This window comes from Epinephelus moara, chromosome 7 (genome assembly GCF_006386435.1).
Source record: "Epinephelus moara isolate mb chromosome 7, YSFRI_EMoa_1.0, whole genome shotgun sequence".
Taxonomy (NCBI): Eukaryota; Metazoa; Chordata; class Actinopteri; order Perciformes; family Serranidae; genus Epinephelus; species Epinephelus moara.
The window spans coordinates 35,210,377-35,231,061 of record NC_065512.1 but is presented as its reverse complement, the minus strand read 5'-3'; the positions used below and the strand labels follow the sequence as shown (position 1 = coordinate 35,231,061).

The following is a 20,685-nucleotide window of genomic DNA, read 5'->3' as shown; positions in this document are numbered from 1 at the left end:
CATTACTAAATAGTTTGACCACAGTGCTTACTTATTATTAAAGGGATACATCACCATTTTTCAACCAGCTTTGTATCAAAGCAATGTGGGTAGTATGTGCGTATGACCTGTGGTAAACTTCCTCCATCTAACCAGTGCCTAGACTTCCCTGCTCATCCCCCAACAAAACTCCACCAGATGACAGGCTTTGCATCATCCAGCAAAACTCCGCCAAATGGCGCATGTTGCGTCATCTGGTACACCGCTGTGCATTCTGGCAGCTGTAGGTTTTCTGCCTCTTGGACAAATCAGTCCTTTTAATCTGTTTTCTCTGGTCATGTAGCACCTATTTCAAAAGTATATGTGTCTTTCTACTGCATAGACAGCCCAGTTTTATGAAAAGACCATCTTTTCAGTGGTGAAATACTTCTTTAAGTAATGCACTGGTAGGATTAGGATGGGATTATTTTTCTTAAACAGAATACTATTACTAATATTGCACAATTTAAAAGACGTAATTCAAAATGATGATAATGATGTTGATGACAATGATTATTTCTTCTATGTATGAAATTATTACTCTGATTATTTCTAATAGTACGATGATGTTATTTTGTTTATAGACATTTTCAGTCTTAGGCTATAAAATAAACCATACTGTTAAGAGTTAATATATTGTTCAATTTCAAGTTTAAATTTGCTTTTGCAACAAAAAAGCCATTCTTTGATGTTGTGTACTGTTGTTTTGTGTTTTTTTTTTTAATCTCTGTTAAAGGGTTTTTGGGGGGAGTTTTTCTTTATCTGCTGTAAGGGTCTAAGGACAAATCGATGTCGTAGGCAAACTGTGATTGGAGATATTGGGCTTTATAAATACAGTTTAATTGAACTGATTCTATTTCATTAGTTTATTTTACAAATATTGGTTCAGGTGTCGTTTTAGCACCGGTATCAGGAAAAAACCCAAACAATACTCAGTCCTAACAATACTTGTCTTGTCTCATTAAAGAGAAAATAAATGACGTTCATAAAAACAATCTTACAAAAAGATCTACTGAGTTGCTTTTCTGGAGCTTTCCATCAAATCACATGGTCTTCATCAGCAGATGGAGTTTACCCAGTTGTCATCGAAATGTAGGTAACGAATATGCGTGTGGATGATAAATAATTGTATGATTATTAACAGTAGATGTTCTTATCCTTGTCTGCTGATGGTAATCATGTGATATGATCAAAAGCTCTAGAACAGCCACTAAATAGACCTTTAGAGCTGCTTTTTGCCAGGTCAAGAATAAACACTGAACCTTAATAAGTGACTTCATGTTAAAAACTATATGCATGCACAATATCAAAAACAAATCTGTATATTAAAATATTGTCAGGAATGAAGAAAATATTTGTATTGTTTTAAATATAATTCTCAATTAGGAAACACAGGGTGTATCACAGAGTTAATATGCAATGAATCTAAATATTGCTATTAGGCTTAGGCTGTATCAAGATATTAAAGTCTACTGGGATATTTAGAAATCCTTACAATATGAATTTTATACCATCAAATATACAGATGCTCCTCTTCCTATTAAACTGATACAGAGATGCTGTATTGAGGCAATGTATTGTAGTGCACAGTAAGCACTGCCAGAGGTCAGCCTCTACTGGTGGAACAGACAGCTGAGCCAAGAATGATGGTGACTGGGAGTGGTGGGGATAATGTTACAAGACTAGTGAAAAAGAAAAATGCTGCTGCTCCTGTTTGGGAGTATTGCCCCATACAATTTTATCTTGGGATGACTTCATCCAAGTACCAAACTCATATGACTTTATGCAACACACTACTTAGCCCTGTTCAGCCCACTAATGTGTTGGTATCTGTTGTGACAACAAGTACCATCCGGTCCTCCGGCAAGAAGGGTGCCTGTTTACTACCTTTCTTTATTATATTATTTCACTGAGGTGGTTTGCAGCCAAATGTGAAGTGGTTGGGATCAGAGTCAGCACCCCCAAATCTGAGGCCATGGTTCTCTGCCAGAAAACAGTGGATTGGCCGCTCTGGGCTAGGAGAGCGTTGCCGCCTCAAGAGATGGAGTTCAAGTATCTCAGTGTCTTGTTCGTGAGTGAGGGTAAAGTGGAGCGTGAGATGGATAGGCAGTTTGGTGTGGCATCTGCAGTGATGTGGGTGCTGCGCTAGACCTTCTTGGTGAAGAGGGAGCTGAGCCGGGAGGCAAAGCTTTCGATTTACTAGTCCATCTACATCCCAACCCTCATCTATGTTCATGAGCTCTGGGTAGTGACCAGAAGAATAAGACCTCGGATACAAGTGGCCAAAATGAGTTTCATCCGTGGGGTGGCTGGTCTCAGCCTTAGAGATAGGGTGAGGAGCAGAGACATCCAGAGGGAGTTCAGAGTAGAGCCACTGCTCCTTCACTTCGAAAGGGGTCAGCTTTTACATTTTCTTTTTAAACAGAAATAATGTCATGTACTGTATACCCTGTATACTGCCCAAGCCTAATCAATATTATTATGATTTTGGTATAAAAAAACCCAGCAACAAATGGATGCCTAAATTTGTAGGCATCCATTTGTCTTCATGAAATGTCTTCACATGTTGAGCTGAACTATAAATTTAACTAAATTCAATAGCCCCAAGACATAAATTACACTTAAATACACTTCAACTGTAATGTTTGAAGTCATCCAACAGGTGGCACCCTAACTGCATTACTGTAACTGCTCAGGAGCTCCCATTATTGGGAGTATGTTAGATTTGTGTAAAGTTACAAGTCACAATATGTGTGACACAGGTGTGTGCAAGTTAAGTTTACCAGATAGTGAAACTGGCATGCAGGCAGGCAAGAGTGTAAAAGTTCTTGTGCATGCAGGAAGAAAAAGCTAAATTTTGAAAATTTATAAAGTCACCACCAAATTTTTCTCTTCCATTTTTTCTGATAGAGTAGATCGAACCTCTGTCCCCTGGCAGGGCTCAGTGAAAGTCATTGTCTGGTCAGTTTAGTAGATTAGGATAATGATATTAGACAGGGAGACAGTCACTATCCATCATCCACAGAAAACCAATGATCATCTTCATCCATCTGCTCCACTGATTATACTAATGACCACTGCTAAAGCAAAGGAGACACTACAGCAATGGTGATTAAAGTAATTGCGATGGGTCTATGTTCTTTATATGTACTTTAAATGTATCTGTGCGTGTGAGTGTGTGTGTGTGTGTGTGTGTGTGATAAGAAACTACACAGACTGTCTATATTATATATTGTAGTAGCTGTTTTCGCAACTTACAAACATCAATGCATGGTACTACAGCCCTATTATGCCAATTCTGCATGCGTGTTTGTGTTTTAATACTCACTGAGATTTGCTGCATACCAGTTGTATGAACTCAGCAGTCAAGAACAGAGCTATGATAACCTTCACTCTCCCTCACAAACTCACACAAACACACACCTGCTACTGTGGTGTGTCTCCAGCCAGTCTTTGAAGAGCTGTGTTTACAGTGGATCCCTATGGGATGGCGTGGCGGTGTGGTCGCCTCCAGAACAACAACAAACCCAGAGAACAAGAGCTACACCCTTTGCAAAAAAAGCAGTCCTGAATCTTTGTAGACTTGTTTGAAGGTGGTTTGGGTTTTTTTCTTAGAGCTACAAGGGCCTTGTACAGTGTCTTTACAAAAGCTAAATGCAGCAGCTGTGAGAAGTAGAAGAAAACTAACTGGTGATTTCATTCGGTGTGGGAGAAAAACTCAATTACAAACAAAAAAGATGTCCTAATAAACTTAATCAAGTACTTAAACATCCGTGGCCAAAGTCTCATTCTCTTTACCTTTTAAGGGAACAACACTACTGACCTGCCCCTGCACACAAACCATTTATTTAACCTGAACAGCATTACAGTGAATGAATATAAAAGCCAGTTCCTGCCCTCAGGGCCAACTCTCCAAAAATACCCTTCCACAGAGGGCCTGTTTTTTTAACTGGAAAACTGCGGTCCTGACCTGCGTCAACATGCTATTGTCAAGGTAACTAACACCTTGTATCCTGGCAACCGCTAAAGAGAGAGGAAGTCCAAGTGCTTGTGTCATCACGAGACCATGTGACTGGAGAATGTTAGTAAACAAGAGCAGCAGAAGGGAGGTACTGTATAACTGAGGGAGCGGCTGGATCCTGTAAGGCTTCATCATGATAATGGTTCCTTTCAGAATATTAAAGGGGAACTACGCCCATCTTTAAAATTCATACATGTTGTTCTTCTGGTCTAAGACAGTCCAAAAATATTAGTAAACATGAACAACTCTCTTTCAAATCCAAAAACTAGTTTTAAAACTAGAGTATTAAACTCAAATCTGTGATGTCATAGAGTATAAAGTCTGGAGCTGCTCCATAGACAATGAATAGGGAAAGATGTTCTAAATGACACTGAGAGCAACCAGGGGAATGTTCTGAGTATATGTGTACATTTTCTGTTTCAGAACTGAGAACACTACAATTAAATAAAGCTCAACTGGTTACATTAAAAAAAAAAAACATTTTGTGAGCCCACCAAATCAGTCTCACATTCACTGTGGAGCAGCTCCAGACTTTATAGACCAAATCACCAATATGGAGATATGTGAAATCGGCAAAGTTGTTTATTTCTCTTGTCATTTCCAGCCATAACTGTCATCTTTTAAGATACATAGTTAAACAGAGTTGTCCAACAGACTGGCAACTCCACCATTCTGTCAAGTAAAATGACAGTAAGGTAAAGAAATGAAAATATTTCAAATATAGAATGCTCCTAAAACTAGTTTTAATTTTTTTAGGAGGGCCTTTTTTCGGTGGCTAAAAACAATCAACTGAGGCAGCATTTGCTCAGCAGGGATTTTCATAAGTTATTATACATAAACATTGTGATTCAGTCTATATTTGATCATAAGTTTGAGACTTACTTCTCTGATTTCTGGCTTTGAGAGAGAGCATCTCATGTTCACAAATAATGATTGAACCTTCCAAGGCCATGGAAATAGCATTCTTAATTTAGGTGGTGTTCCCCTTTAAATTGATGAATCTATCTCTAAGATACAGTGTAGTTTACTGCTGAAGTATTTCAGTGCAGGGGGCTGGAGCCTATCCCAGCTGACATTGGGAGAGAGGTACACCCTGGACAGGTCGCCAGACTATCACAGGGCTGACACATAGAGACAGACAACCATTCACACTCACATTCACACCTACGGACAATTTAGAGTTATCAATTAACCTGCATGTCTTTGGCAGTACCTGAAGAAAACCCACGCTTACATGGGGATAACATGCAAACTCCACACAGAAGGGCTCCCACACCCCTGGGGTTCAAACCCCCCGCCCTGGGATTTGAACCAGGAATCCTCTATGTTTTGGATGTAAACCCTTATTTTCCAAGCTGCTGCTGCAGCCAGATGCATTCAACATTTTTTGGAAATAGGCCTATTCACTTTCTGGAAGAGAATTAGATGAGAAAATCAATATAACTCCTTAAATATAAAGTTAGAGCCAGCAACTGGTTAGCTTGGCTGAGCACAACACTAGAAACAGGGACACAGCTACCCTGGCTCTGTCCGAAAGTGACAAAATCCCTAAATCTATCAACATCAACACATCTAAAGCTCACTAACAACATTAGCGGCATACACATGTTATATCTTGTTTAATCAGTAAGCTACACGAATCCTTGTAAAATGGCATATTGTTTTGTTCACACTTCACAAGATATAACGTGCTGTTTAGTGAACAGGGCCAGCTGTTTCCCCTGATTTCAGTATTTGTGCTAAGCTAACTGTCTGCTGGCTGTAGCTTCATATTTGCAGACAGGAGATTATTATCAGTGTGGGGGGAAATGGGAAAGAAAAAAGAGAGTGGCTGATGTCTGCAGTAGAAGTCTTCTGTCCATTTTGTGTTGTCCTCGTAAATCCGTCTAAACCACACACACACACACACACACACACACACCATTTGCTTGTACACGTGACCAAACCCAGACATGACTGTGCAGAGAGAAGCAAACTGAGGTCAATTAAATCAGAACAGACTTAAATGCAGCCTTGTCATGAGGGTTTATTTCCACCATAAATCAATGATGGTCCCAGGTGCCGTCTTGTGTCATTTTATGAGAACATTTAAGTGACTGTCTGCACACAACTAAACATTATTTATCCAGAACAGAGTGATAGCAACACCCTGTACAATTTGTGGAAACTTATCTGAAATATAACCAACATTTTACTCCAAAATTCAACAAATCCTTTTTGGGGGAAGAACTTTAGTTGACTGTTTATCACTTTAATAATGCAGTGATTATTTTCTTTACAGTTATCCTATTTGGTAAGTATGGAGGGATGGTAAGATTTATTTTCCATAAATTTAAGAGACCCCTTTCTTAAAGTTTATGGGTATCAATACTGCTTAGAACACACTCTGCTTCACTCTATTGAATCTGTATTCCTTTTACAAAGAGACTGAAGGACAGGTACTCGTTTAAGTGCTCAGCAAAGTCACTTTTGGGGTCACACTAGATACAAATATGCTTCTGCAAAAAGCTGTCTGTAGCACACTGAGCATGTAATACAAAACACCAACGCCAAGCTTTAATGACATACACATCCCACTGAACAACAACATCTGGACTCACATGAGAGATCACAGAGTAAGACGCAGAGTAAATGCAGAGGGTGATTCGCATGATTATATAAGGCTTTCTTTCCGCTGCAGATAAAGGAGGTGGCGTTGATAGTCAGTCGCTTTATACAACCAACACTTCCCGGACAATCAGGGATTCCAAACATAGACTACAGCACAATGTATATTCCTAGAGGCGGTAACAAGACATCGTCTGTTATTAAGATATTAACCTGTAATTTCTTCAGATTGGCATGTTGCCACATGAAGAAAAAAATCCAGGTGAACGCTCAACTCAGTTAAGAAACAGCACAGTTTATGTCTGACTACAAACTGTAATGGTCATTAAAGGGTCTAAAGGTTAGGGAGGCAAGATTCTGACAGAGAGGTTTTGATCCCTGGCTAGCACAAGAAATCTTTGTGGGGAGTAAAAGGGAAACACATTCCACTCCCTCATTACCATCTCTAAGGTACCACTGAGCAAGGCACACATACACATATATATATATATATATATATATATATATATATATGTATACACACACACATACACATCAGATGCTGAGATCAGAGGCCACCAGGTGTATATGTGCGACAGGACTACCCTTCGATGAATTAAAAAAAAAAAAGTGTAGAGTGCTGCAGGGGTGACAATTTTTTGTAGGCCGACACAGAAGTTAATATCGCCCCAGTTCCCTTGTCAGAAAGCCTGTGGGATTTTCCATCATATGTTGTATTATTGCAGAAATAAAGTTCCATGGCAAAGAAATCTTCACAGAATTGCACCATTTTTATGATTTTATGAGTGTAAATGCAATCGTCAGAGGTAAAAAGCTAACGTTAGGCTATAAACAAACTACACCATGGTCACATGATTTAACGTCACCACCACAGCGATGCTGTAAAGCCGTCATCAGCATGATGACGTTCTGCAGTCTCATTTACTTGCTTTTGAGCAACTGCCTTTATTAAGAAATGTAAAAGCATCACAATTCACAAGTGTATGTCATAGCACAAAACATCAAAGTCTTTGTGCTAACCACAGACTTCTCAAAACCTTTGACAGGAGGGAACTGTAAAACTGCGAACTCTTTTCTGGATTTTAGGACTCATTCCTGCACCACTCTATAGTCTATGTACTGTAAAGGTAGAGCACATGGGACCATACTTTACACTATCATAGCGAGTGTGTTAAATTATTTGAAGGACAGCTGTCAACTTGACCAGTCTATCAGCATCAAAATGAGCATGCACACAGTACAGCACAAGAACAAAATGTCATTCTGTCAAATGGCCTTTAGGGTCCATAAAATTTACCAATGTGCAGAGAATGCTCTTGTTTTTCTAAGCTGTGCCCTTCAAACAGCTACCCATCCCCTGTCAGGTTTGGGAAGCTGCAGGCTGAATATTTCCCCCCTGGTGTGCCAAACCAAACATCCAGCCGTTTCCGCATGGTTTCACTTGACGTTATCTGTCTGAAAACAGACATTTCCACTGAAACATGATTTCGTGAGCAGACCAGGGTCATATATTCTTCAATTTTGTTACAACCCACTTGGATCAGCAGATGGGAAGGTTTACTGCATGGGGACTGTTTGGAAAATGGTGACCACATTGAAGTCTATATCTGAATCTGTTACTTTCCTGCTATTGTTTGTTGTTTCACATTTAGTTTCAATCTCACCCAACTGGCACCTGCGTAGACTAAAAAAACCTTAATAGAAAAAAAACAAAAGCACAAAATACTACTTTATACTGGGTCCCTTATGAAGTTATGTTAGCCTAAAAACAATCGAGAGTGATATTTGTTTAGGAACCAACATAACATCTTGACACAGTGAATTGTATTCTATTGTATCTAAGATGACTGCATCAATCAAACCATGCAAATCGCTCATCATCATCAGTCAACCTGATTGCCTCTTCAGTAAACACCATTAGGGAAATTGAGAAGCTGTTAACCTTTAGCCTTTCTGACGCTTCTTTTCTCTCCTCTGTCACTTCACTGACTCATCCCTGACACAAACACAACCCCAGGTAACCTCAGATGACTAACACCTGCGATGGATGTTGTAACAGATATTGCCTTCCTTGTCCCAGCAGGTTGCAACAGTTATTGCAGTTTCCCTCAGTGGGCCTTAGCTCAAGGTTGGAGAAACTGAAGTAATCAAACAATTGAGTTTAGTGAACGAGTCTGCTGAATGCAAATTATGTTGCTTGTTTTAATTCTAAGCAATGATTCATAACAGATTACATTTTGGCTCAGAGAAAACCTTCCCAGAAATGGGGGTTTGGACCTCATATATGAACAACAGGCCCTGGAAATAGTAAGAATGTGATTAGACTTTATATCTAAGAGGCTTCTAACTACAAACTAGAAGGTTACTGTCAAAATGTTACAGCCTCCCTACAATTACATTTTACTTACCAGCAGTGACACCACAAGAACCACACTGTACAACAAAGGCATCATTAAGGGTAACAAAGTGACTACAGTGTGCTTTTGCATTGAAGTATCTGACAGTCGATATTTTTTGAGGTTGCACTGCCTTTTTAGATAGAATACCACAAACAACTTTGGAGAAACCACAGAATCCTGCACGCTGTCAACCTATTGTCCTTAGATTTCAGATTTTGCAGAGTAAAAAAGAAAAAAACAAGCACACAAAACCGACAGAATACTGCAAGCAGATTGTGCAGGTGGGATTTAAAAAACCCCGAGAGGCTTATAGAGGGAATCTCACCATATCAGCATTAAGAAGAGATGTTAATAAGTCCATAGCAAAAAACAGACAAACAAATATAAAAACATGGAATCAAGAAGCAAAAACAACACAAAAGTCACGTATAGAACACAAATAAAATTGTGAGTGAGAGCATAAGCGTATGTGTGTGTGCATGAGTGTGTGTGTGTATGCGTGCTCAAGCGAGCATGGGAGTGTGCGACTGTATACGCACGTGCCAAAGCACACTTGTATTCAGTCCTTACTGTACCTTAATGGTGTAATTTAGAAGTTACTGACAACAGTCATGAGTACATACAAGTGATCAGCTGTGTGCAGGATTCTTTGGTTTTGTCACATTGAAGACTTTTTGATCCAACACACCTTTGGCATGCAAAAGCTTTAACAAAATCTGCAACTAAAAGCTTCCATTGACAAAGTAAGGACATTCTTTTAGGCGGACCAGCTATAACGACTACGTGGCCGTGAGGCTCTGGGACATATAGTCATTTTTAAAAAATTACAGACTCTGATCTAAAAGAGTAACTCAACACCAGGCTGAAAAGCAACAAAAAGTTTCAAATGTGTTGCTTAAAGTTAAGACTAGGTCCTTGTTAAGAGAAAAGTTATTCTCAAAGCATCTTAGCCCTTAAAAGTGCTCCTAAGGTGAAAAACAGGATGATGGTGAGTAAATGAAATGCTACAGATTAGATCCTGCAGAGTAATATATGTGGTTGATCTCATTAGGGATACGCACACATTTCCCACCAGCAATGCCATAACACTATAATGCCAGAAATAAAATGATCTCAATACTAAGATATTTGATAAACTGGAAAAATGCAACAGTGCAGCAGTAATGACTTGGTTCTGTCTAAACCTTCCATCAGCAGAGTGATCACACTAACAATGACAACTCTTTCATTGGCAGCAGTTAATTTCATTTCCTCTAGGTGTCCACACCATGCACGCTCACAAAGGGGTGTGTCTGTGACAACCAATCACATCTGTTAAAAGAATGCATCACACTTAGCAACAGGGTCAACCAAACCTCCTCACTAAGGTAAAAGTTTCTGTCCCTTCCTTGCTCAGAGTTGCTCTGAGAACTTTTCTAAATCACTCCTAAGCTAGGACTCCTTACTACTATTTTTTTAGGCTAAGTTAGGAGCTCTCTGAGAGTATTCTTATAATGTTTGTGAATATGGTCCCTGTACATCAGTCCACCAAGGTGAGAAGTTAGACTGCAAAAGGTCAGCAAACACAACATTCAAAGGGGGGTCTGGGACCACCATAAAAACAGTTGCAACATGACGTCCCAGAGATGAGCGTTTCAGAGCAGGTGACTGACCTCGGCAGATGAGTCCGTCTTGGCTGATGGTCTGTTTACAAACGCTGCAGTGCTTGGCCTTCTTGAAAGTCTTCACCCTGAACGTATGGGAATGAAGAGCCTCCAACTCCTCTGGCTGCAGATAAAAAAAGAAAAGAGAAAAGGTTGAATGTTAGTGTTAAAATGTTGTGACCTGATGGGACTTCAATGAGTCCAGGTGGTGTGAGTTGCTTTGAACCCTTCTTTAGCTTTTTTCTTTTCTTTTCTTTTCTTTGCTTTTCTTTTCTTTTCAAGAGCAGGTGTTTCACACACAAAGAAACATTAGTTAATTTGCAATATGTGAAATTAACACCTGGCCAAACAAATAAATTACGCACATTCCTGCTCACATTCATCTCAGACATGACCCCTCGTCTAAAGTCCACCCAGGAAGTAAGGTTGTAAGGGGCTTAAGGTGGCAGAACAAAGACTAGGAAAAAGAGAACACAGCCTAATCTCTGTTATTTCCCTTCTTACGTTCACCCTCTTCCTCCCCCCCTTTCCCAACTTTGGTCATGGCATCTCATTTCCCTCCTTGCAGGTGTGTTACGCAACTCTTTGGAGAAACTCCCTGACAGCGCTCCCCGCCCCGGTTAAACATCCCTCTGTGTCTGTCCGCAGCCTGCTGTTTTTCCTCTGCTGTATATCATCTTACCCCCCCAGTCCTTTTCCTGTCTGCTTTGTAAACTTGGCATCAGCAATTCTGGAGCGCAAACAGAAAAGTCAAGCTTTGGAAGTTTGACTGTTTCCTGCCGTGAGTTTACGAGAAACCTGCATCATGTTTCCATTTGCCCCCTAATGACCAACCATGGGGAAATGTGACATCATTTTTGTGGCGTATTTGCTCAGCTGGCCGCCATTTTTACTATGAGGTTCAGCCCTATGGGGATAGTGGTCCAATTAATCCCGCTGTAAGCCAGACAACCTCACCAAAATTCAATAATATAGTTATTATGTTGTAAAAGTACTTAGCCACCACAGTTTTATATATTGCATCAGATACAGTGGAATGGCATTTATCGTAACGTTTAATTAACCAATTAACAGAGTCAGCATTAGTTAGACAAAGAATGGAATGAAAAATTAATTGGCCATAATATTTGCCTTTGGTTTGACTGTGATAGTTAAAGAATGTGAAGTACTACCAATACACAATCAAACACCAGAGACACAGAGGCAACATTATAAAGACTTCCAATACATTAACATTTCTAAAACTTCTGTCTTTAATGTACCTAATGCCCAGAATGTGCAAATGCTCTATATAGGGATTTAAGAGAAAAAGTGGATGTGTTTTCAAGGCAAGATGTGCCAGTTTGGGATGGCATCCAGCCATGAGGCTTCCATTAAGTGTGTGTGTGCATGCTGGACAGGGCTACAATTGGCCATGTGGTTGGCATATTGGGGGGACTACTCGCAGGAATTTTCATATGGGGAGACCGTAGAATATCAAAGCGTGGCAAGGAAAATACCAGCTCCCTTTCTGAAAGAATTCCCAGACTAACAACCACAGTGACTTAACAGTAACATATGACCACTAATGACACCTTTTTTTCTTCTTCTCATCAATCCTAAAAGGCAACGTGTTGGAAAAGCGGCTTAGGGTGTGCAATCACAGTACAGACCTAACACTTGAATGATAAACCAGACTGAGTATCTGTTGGACTTTCCTCACTCCTCAATTCACTGACTGTCCTCTCCTCTGTTATTAGCACAAGGAACTGAGTTAGCAGAAGGAAAGCCCTGTATCTGTTTCCCATGATGTCTTATTTCCAGGCAGAGCAGGATCCAATTAACAGCCTTCATACTGAATCCTTCATATGGGTCCAGATGTGGAAGATGCAGTCTCATTACACGTCACATGTTGTTATATAAAATACAGTTTACTGGTAGTCAGTAAACTCAGCCTGTGAAAGCAGTTGTATGATGATGATGTATGATGAACATGTATTACAGTGGGCATGGACTTTCAAACACACTGGTGTTTACCAGGCAGGTAGTCAGATTGATTGAAATTGTCAGATTGAGTGTTTTTGGAAGTGGATCCAAATTAGTGACCACAGCCAAGTTTACACAGACATAAGCTCTGCGTGGAAAAAGTGGGTTTGCCAACACGTTGTGCTCCAGCAAAAAAAAAAACAAAAAAAACAACAACAACACAGGGTCGTGTATTAACTTTTGCCTCAATGCAATGTGACTTCATTTCCAAAAAGGTACAAGTGCATAGTTTCAACAGATTCTTTTGTAACATTTTGTATCTGGTGATTGTCATGACAAAAGGTAAAATGATCATTAATGTGACTCTGATAGTATTTTAAACCACTATGCAATGTTTGGTATCTGAAAAGCAATATTATGGATCCCACTGCTTTTCTTGGCAAGTACCGCCCTACTGTGCTGTGATTGGCAAGTACTTGTCACATCGACATGCTGAGGTCAGAGACGGACAGGGCTAGGGCAAAGAGATCATACTGTAGTAAGGGCTAGTACCAGCCCACAAGAAAAGCAGTGGGATCCAAAATAAGGCATCTGGTAAGCCTTCAGATCCACAGATATATTACTCAAACTGGACTTCCTGAATCATATTTCATCATCTCACTTTAACACAGCTGCTTTTAAGGGGTACTCCAGCAACTTCAGGCAACTTTTAGCTGAGGGAACTTTTTTTCCACAATGAATTTCTTTGAAAACTAAGAAAGGTCTGATCTGGGTTTGTTTGTATTTGTTTGTATAAAAAAAAAAAAAAAAAACTTAATCTCACTTTATGTATATAAAAAAAAAAAAAAAACTTAATCTCACTTTATGTATATTTAAAAAGTGTTTAAGACTATAGCCCGTTTTACACAGAGATAGGGCTGATACGAAGTCCCTTCTTCATGCTGCCTTTACATTTTTACACAGACTCAATCAACTGCAACATCATGCAGCTCTCATGTGTGATTTTAGACAGCATGCCAACATCATGGAATCAAAAGAGGCATGATGGGCGTGACATGTAACACAACAGTGTCTGGCTGGCTGTCCCATTTATACAGACATCGTTTCAGTGCTGTTACTACCTCTGATGCTGGCTTAAAGGTGAGACAAGTCTGTCCCCACTTTCCACGATTATACCTTTTATAGAAAAAAGAGAGGCGGCACAACGGTGTGAAATCCCACCCTGAAGAGGCAGTGTAAAAGGGGCTTATGTTTTGAGATTAAAGGAGACTGACAGAGGAAGATCTCAGCTACCCCTAATGGACTTCAGACACAATTGGGGTACTTAAAGAACAACACTAAGAGTCTACAGTCATGCTAGCAGCTCTGTGAGGCTTTATTTATGCACATCATTGATTTACACATGAACATCAGCATGCTAACATGCTCCAAATTACAACCCTGATATGCTGATTTTTAGCAGGTGTAATGTTAACCACATTCACCATCTGAGTTTAGTGTGTTAGCATGTTAACATTTGTTTTCTAGCCCCACACACAAAGTACAGCTGAGGTTGATATGAATGTCATTAGTTATGAAGGTGACTGGTCATAAATGCAATAACTGGACAAAATAAAATTTTGATGGCACCAGGTTCACCAAAGTTATTAAGATTCACCAGCCTAACTCTATGCAAGCCATCTGAGATGGGTGAGACATGTAAATAAACTAGACTCAAGGTTGTATGCCTCTATGCACCAGTCAAGTTGCACTTAGTTTACATCCATGTCTGTGAAAACATGGATGTTTCACATACACTTTGCCCCCGGTGGCACAGGATCTTTACAATCAGCACAGTTTCAATGTGGACACCCAAGATTAGTGTCACCAATTCAGTATCTGACAAAATGTGTCCCGCTCTGTTTCTAAGTTATGATGTTGACTATTGGCCAGAAAAGATTTTTGCAGAACATTATGATGTCACAGTGAAGTTGACCTTTGATGTTTTGGATACTGTATGAATTTTATGAGTTTTTTGGCCAAAACTCAAGGGTTCATACAGTAGTTATGACAATGACAAACATTTCCAAAAAACGGCCAAAAACATGTTTTGTGAGGTCACAGTGGCCTTGACCTTTGACTTTCAACCACCAACTTCTAATCAGTTCATCATTGAGTCCATGTGGATGTGTGTGCTAAATTTAAGGAAATTCCCTCAAGGCATTCTGAGATATTACGTTCAAGAGAATGAGACAGATGCAAGGTCATAGTGACCTTGATGTTTGACACTTGACCAACAATATCTAATCTGTTCTTCCCTGTGTCCAAGTGGACAGTAGTGCCTAGTTTGAAAAACTACCTCAAGGTGTTCTTGAGATACTGCATTCACAAGAATGGGACGGACGGACGGATGGACAACCCAAAAACATAATGCCTCTGGCCACGGCTTTTGCCAGAGAAGAGACATAAAAACAAAAATATCAACCTCATGGCAGTGCTAAAAGACAAGTCAGCTACAATAAATAGACTTCTAGCAACAAAAAGGTGTGAAACAAAAATCTCAGTGTATCTTAGTTTACAGAGACCTTTCAAAAATCTTTGAAAACCATTGAGATTCTTGAATAGGATGTGATCTGAATGATGTATATTGTCAATACATTACAGATTCTTAAAATTGGTGGTTCATGAGCTCATTTGGAGGTTTAGAATCTCAAACAGGCTTACATTAACTCTGGTGTTTATCAAGCTCTATGTGACAGTTCAGTGTTTGTATTTCAGAGCCACATGGCAACAGCAGGACAGCCGACCCTTCATTCCATCTCCTGGCTACGCCTTACCACTACATAACATGATTAGCTTAATCTAGTTACGCTGAAATAATGACCATGGCTGTGCAGGACGCGCCATGTTGGCAAGGGGGCTTTTCTGGGGAAGGCTGGAGGTCTCTGCCTGGCATCCACACAGGGTGTTAACCAAGGCGCCGCCATGCCAAGGCTCCGGCTGGCACCTGCTGGGTTGGGAATCTCGATATGGATTTCAAGGGATTGGAAAGGGGTGATAAGTGGGTTTAATGGCACTCTGAGTGTGAGCAGTAATTGTGGATAAGTGTCTGTCAGTCAGAAATTCTGTGTTTGAAGGGGGACTTCAAACATTTCTCTATTCTGTCAAAGGGACACCACTTTGTGGGAACTGATACCTCTGGAATGAGACGGTGCACAAGCTGTGTTTTGACCAAATAACAATCCTCTGGTTTCACTTCCACACTGTTCAGGAGTCAACTGTCAACATAAAAGCCAGCAGAATGAATCTGACCCAGCCGCAGGCATGTTTTAGAGAAACACCCTTTTAATTGCTTTTGTCAAAGTTTCTACTCTCTAACCACATCATCCAAAACAGTCATTAAGACCACAAGAATAAGAGTTTTAGCCTGCAATGAACTAATCTGTTTTGGAAGGAAATACCACACAGATATTTGGGAAAAGACATAAACTAACAGTATGTTGCATTGTTTCTGCATTATGAAACAATGTTGATTGTTGCACTGTCAACATATCCAGTTAATGAAGGATAAGGTTTTTTGGGCTAACAATAGTCATAATTAAGGCTTCAATGGCACAATAAGTTGTAAAAGCCATACTGCAACTTTTTGATTTACAGCTGGTTTCACCTCCCAGTACCACATGGCTAATACTGCATGAGTACTGTAGCTCTTTCCATAATGATTCAGTCATTTCTGAATAAAGCTTTAAGCAGTGGTAGAATGTAACTAAGCACATTTATTCAAGTAATGTACTTTAGTACACATTTGAGGTACTTATAGAAGTATAGTTGAATCGATTAGTTGATTGACAGAAAATTAATTGAAAACTATTATGATCAGTTAAATAATTTTTCATTTAATTAGTTAACTAATTTTAATTTTGGAGTATCGGTTGGAAAAAGCAATCATTGCAAATGTGTCACTGTAGCACTTCTCACACCAGACAATTGATTTTTGAAGAAAATGATCTTTTGATGAATCCATAATGTAAATAATTTCTAGAATAAAGTTGCACTTACAGTTTATATCTATGTCTGTGAAAACATGGATGCTTCACACACTTCTCCCCCCCAGCAGCACAGAAGATCTGTACAATCTTGTACAAACAAGGAAGAACTACAGCCTTGTGGTTGTATGTCTCTGCACACCCATCAAGTTGCAGTTACAGTTTACATCCATGTCTGTGAAAATATGAATGCTTACACACAATGTCACACCCCCAGCCGCAAGGTAGGCACTCAAGATTAGTGTCACCAATTCAGTATCTGATCAAATGTCTCCCCTTCTGTTATGATGTTGAGTAATGGCCAGGACAGCATTTTTACAGAACGTTATGATGTCACAGTGAAGTTGACCTTTGACCTTTTAGATATAAATTCCCGTCATTTTTATCCTATTAGACAATTGTGTGAAGTTTCGTCATGATTAGTGTATGAATTCTTCAGTTATGGCCATGTGAGGACACAGTGACTTTGAGCTATGACCACAAAATTCTAATCAGTTCATTTTTGAGTCCAAGTGGACGTTTGTGCCAAATTTGAAGAACTTCCTTCGAGGCGTTCCTGAGATACTGCATTGACGAGAGGGGGACAGACTTCAAGTGACAGTAAAATCCTGTGATTACACTAATATATGAGTAATAATAATGTAATGACATCATATATAGTGATATAATCATCACAGTGGACAATTTTCTGCTTTGAGAACTTAACTTTTAGTACTCTGAGTACATTGTCCTGATTATACATACAATACTTTCTTAGGTACTTTTAACTTATTAACATTTTCAATGCAGTACTTTTACTTTTAACAGTTTTACAGTGTGGTATTAGTACTTCTACTTGAGTAAAGGATCTAAATTCTTCATTCACACACACCTAAATGAAAAAAACAACACATTTACAGTGTTAGCAATGTTACATATTCCATGTCTGTATAGGACTTAACTTATGCTTTCACTCTCTGCCTCTTTCATATGCACGTGCACGCACGCGCGCACACACACACACACACACACACACACCTATACACATCTGTGTTAAACAGGCAGAATGTCTCAATCTAGGAGTCTATTCAATGGCCTCTTTGGCCACTCCTGAGCCTTCTCACACTCTCCCAGCCTCTACCCATTCACACACCAGAGCTTATCCAGTAGGACGGACGCTGGGGGGGTCCAGTCATCTACTGGTATGCCACTTGTCTTGTTTGCACATTTGTAATTCTCTTATTTCTGGGGGGTAGACTGGGTGAAACAAGGTTCGAGGGGTATATTGTGCATGGGGATACTCAAAATGAAATTCCTTCTACTTTGAGGGTTTAATTCCCAATATCACTGGAGTGGTTTGTAGTCCAACACATCCTTCTTTACAAACCCACACAAAAGGAAGATCTCTTGAGCAGGCCGGTCTATTTTAGTCCTCTTGCCCTCACCAGAAATCCAGGCTCCAGTCATTTAACCTCAAAATACTATGTAAATACAGCACAGAGCAATATAGCAGGGCCCTCCCTTTTGTGAGCCCTTAATTGTTTCCCATCATTAGCAATGCACCCGGCGCTCAGAGTTTGTTTATTGTTTAGGGGGTGGCTGGAGTATATGGGGAGTCGCTTGGGGAGATATGGGTGACAGGGAGAAGCATGGGGGTGGGGGACTCAGTATTAGAGAGTTAAAGGCGACCCTGCCAGTACATTCAGAGATGTGGCCCTCACTGATTATTTTCTGTTTCAACGTGTTGCAGGACCCATGCAAATGGCCCCGGTCCTTCACATTCGTGTCACACTTCTGGCTCTCAAATGGGCCACAAAGAAAGGAAATGGTTTCAGACAGGCAACCGGGACCCCCAAAAGCTGGGGTCAGGGTATACACATACCCCCCTCAGCTCAGGCACTACAGCTCCTGGGAACAGACTCCCGTTCCCTTAGAGACGCACGCATAATCTCCTGCCTCACACTCATTAGCACGCACCGGCAAAACAGGCACTCTCGTGCATAAAAATGTGCAAACACACACAGTTAAACACACTTTTCCATCTATACACACACACAGATCCACACACACATGCATAGACACATGCCCAGCCATCTCTCAAATATCCCACACTCCTTTACACTTTCTCCCACTGCTGAAAGGCCTTGAAGAAGAGAATGATCCTCCAACCAGCATCTTTTGAAAATGCTGGATTGTGTACCATTTTTAGCAGCACGCACAGTGGTGTGTGTTTGGGTTGGGCCTGTCTACAGCTGGCTGCAGAGTTGCTCCTAATTATCAGAGGCATTTTTGCCCAGTCATTTTTAATTTCACAGGAATTCTTGGAACCTTAAGGGAGGTGCTGAGTTGCCCTACCTTAGCTTTAGCTCTACTCTTGAGATTGTTCATAGATGTTTTTGACAAAAAAGTTATTTATAGCTAGCCTCAGCAATCCCACTCACAACAAAGCTGCACTATTTGATTTTTTTTAGCCACTTCAGGGCAGCAGAACAAGCTGGAAACATAACATACTCACTTAATGAAGTTGGCATGGCAAATGTCTTTATTTATATAGACATCCAGCACACACAGAGAAACATCTGCATTCATTTGGAGTTGTGTTTGTGGCCAGCTGATGAATATAAGTCCGATATTCACTCTCCTTTTAGCTCTGTTTTGGTCTTCACCAGCTCCTAAGGAAAACAACGGTCTCTTTAGAAGCTAAATGCTCCACTATGTTTACCAGCTGGCTGCTAACTTTGTCTGTCTGCAATCTGGTGCTGAGCATGTAGCGTATAAGTTTATCAAAACTTTTTAGCTGAAAACTGCTGCAACTGCAAAGAAATTTGAGTAGAGAGGAGAGCTGAAAAACTTTCAAAGAAGGCTGAGGAGCTCTTTTAGCTGAATAGAGCTGCAGAGTTAGGTTTTAATTCTCTGTTAGGCACCTTTTGCATCATACATAGTCATCTGATCCATTGTTAAAGTTCCAGTGTGTAGGATGTAGGGGTGTCTATTTGCAGAAATGTTAGCCTATATGATATTCATAATTCTTTTCATTGGTTTATAATCACCTGAAAATAAGAATCGTTGTGTTTTTGACTCTGACTGAGAAGCAGAGGACACTATCAGCAGACAGCCTGTCACTCAAAGCGTCCGCACTTAATTGTGCGCAACTTTCATTCTTAATAAAATGTAAACGGCTGAGTCATATAAAAATGTTTCCTCCATACGGTTGTCATGAAGGGGGAAATTAGCCATAGAGACCAAAACGGTTTTTGTATCAGGCTGTAAACATGTTTATTTCTGCTGTAAAGGTGGCCATTTTAAGATGAGGGTCTATGGGGATTGACTGGCTTCCAGAAGTAGCCTCATATGGCCGTTCAAAGAACTGCAGTTTTTAGCACTTCTGTGTTAGCTTAATTTTTTCAGTCCGAGAAGTTGTGAGACTACTGCTGTGCCTGGGACAGAGTCACACACAGTGACGGAGATCACTGTTAGCATCAGATGGCTAGCGTTACCCAACATTTATTAACAGGTTTAATGTCTGAGTCGAACCATTTCAGTGTTGGTGTGAGCAGCACTGTAATACAAACACATAAGGCCCCCTGCAGCTAACCCTGAGTGGCCTCCTTTCCTGCAGCACAGGGCAGGTGAAATTTAACATCTTTCATAGCAAGACTACTTTTCATTTCATTCACACAATTAAATTAAACAAGTCACTTTAGAACACTGGACACATTAACCCACTGATGCTAACACTACTGCAGTGTCTACCTTAACTGTAATCCTCGTCAACCTCGCTGTTGCTTCTTAAATTTGATCTACCTGTTCTGATGAATGTAATAAAAAAATAAATAAAAATTAAATATTTGTTTTATTTTATGCCAATATTGGCTCTGAAAATGCACCATACCATGATGTGCATCCTACATAACTAATTTCTATAAATAACATTGTTTTATTTAATTTTTATTCCTATTATGATAGAAAAAATGGCTAACAATATTGCAACATGGATTGCAATTTTTAAAATAAGCTGCCCTGAAGTC

General features: G+C 40.0%; 1 protein-coding gene across 9 annotated transcripts in view; it reads right to left on the bottom strand.

The window, feature by feature from the left end:
* The window catches only part of tns1b (tensin 1b), a 229,803-nt gene that overhangs the window by 139,941 nt on the left and 69,177 nt on the right, over positions 1-20,685 (bottom strand). For all 9 annotated transcript variants that reach the window (XM_050048049.1, XM_050048047.1, XM_050048053.1 and 6 more), the window contains exon 2: positions 10,698-10,812. In XM_050048049.1, the coding sequence (XP_049904006.1) occupies positions 10,698-10,812 (115 nt within the window). The remainder of the gene's footprint in view (positions 1-10,697; positions 10,813-20,685) is intronic.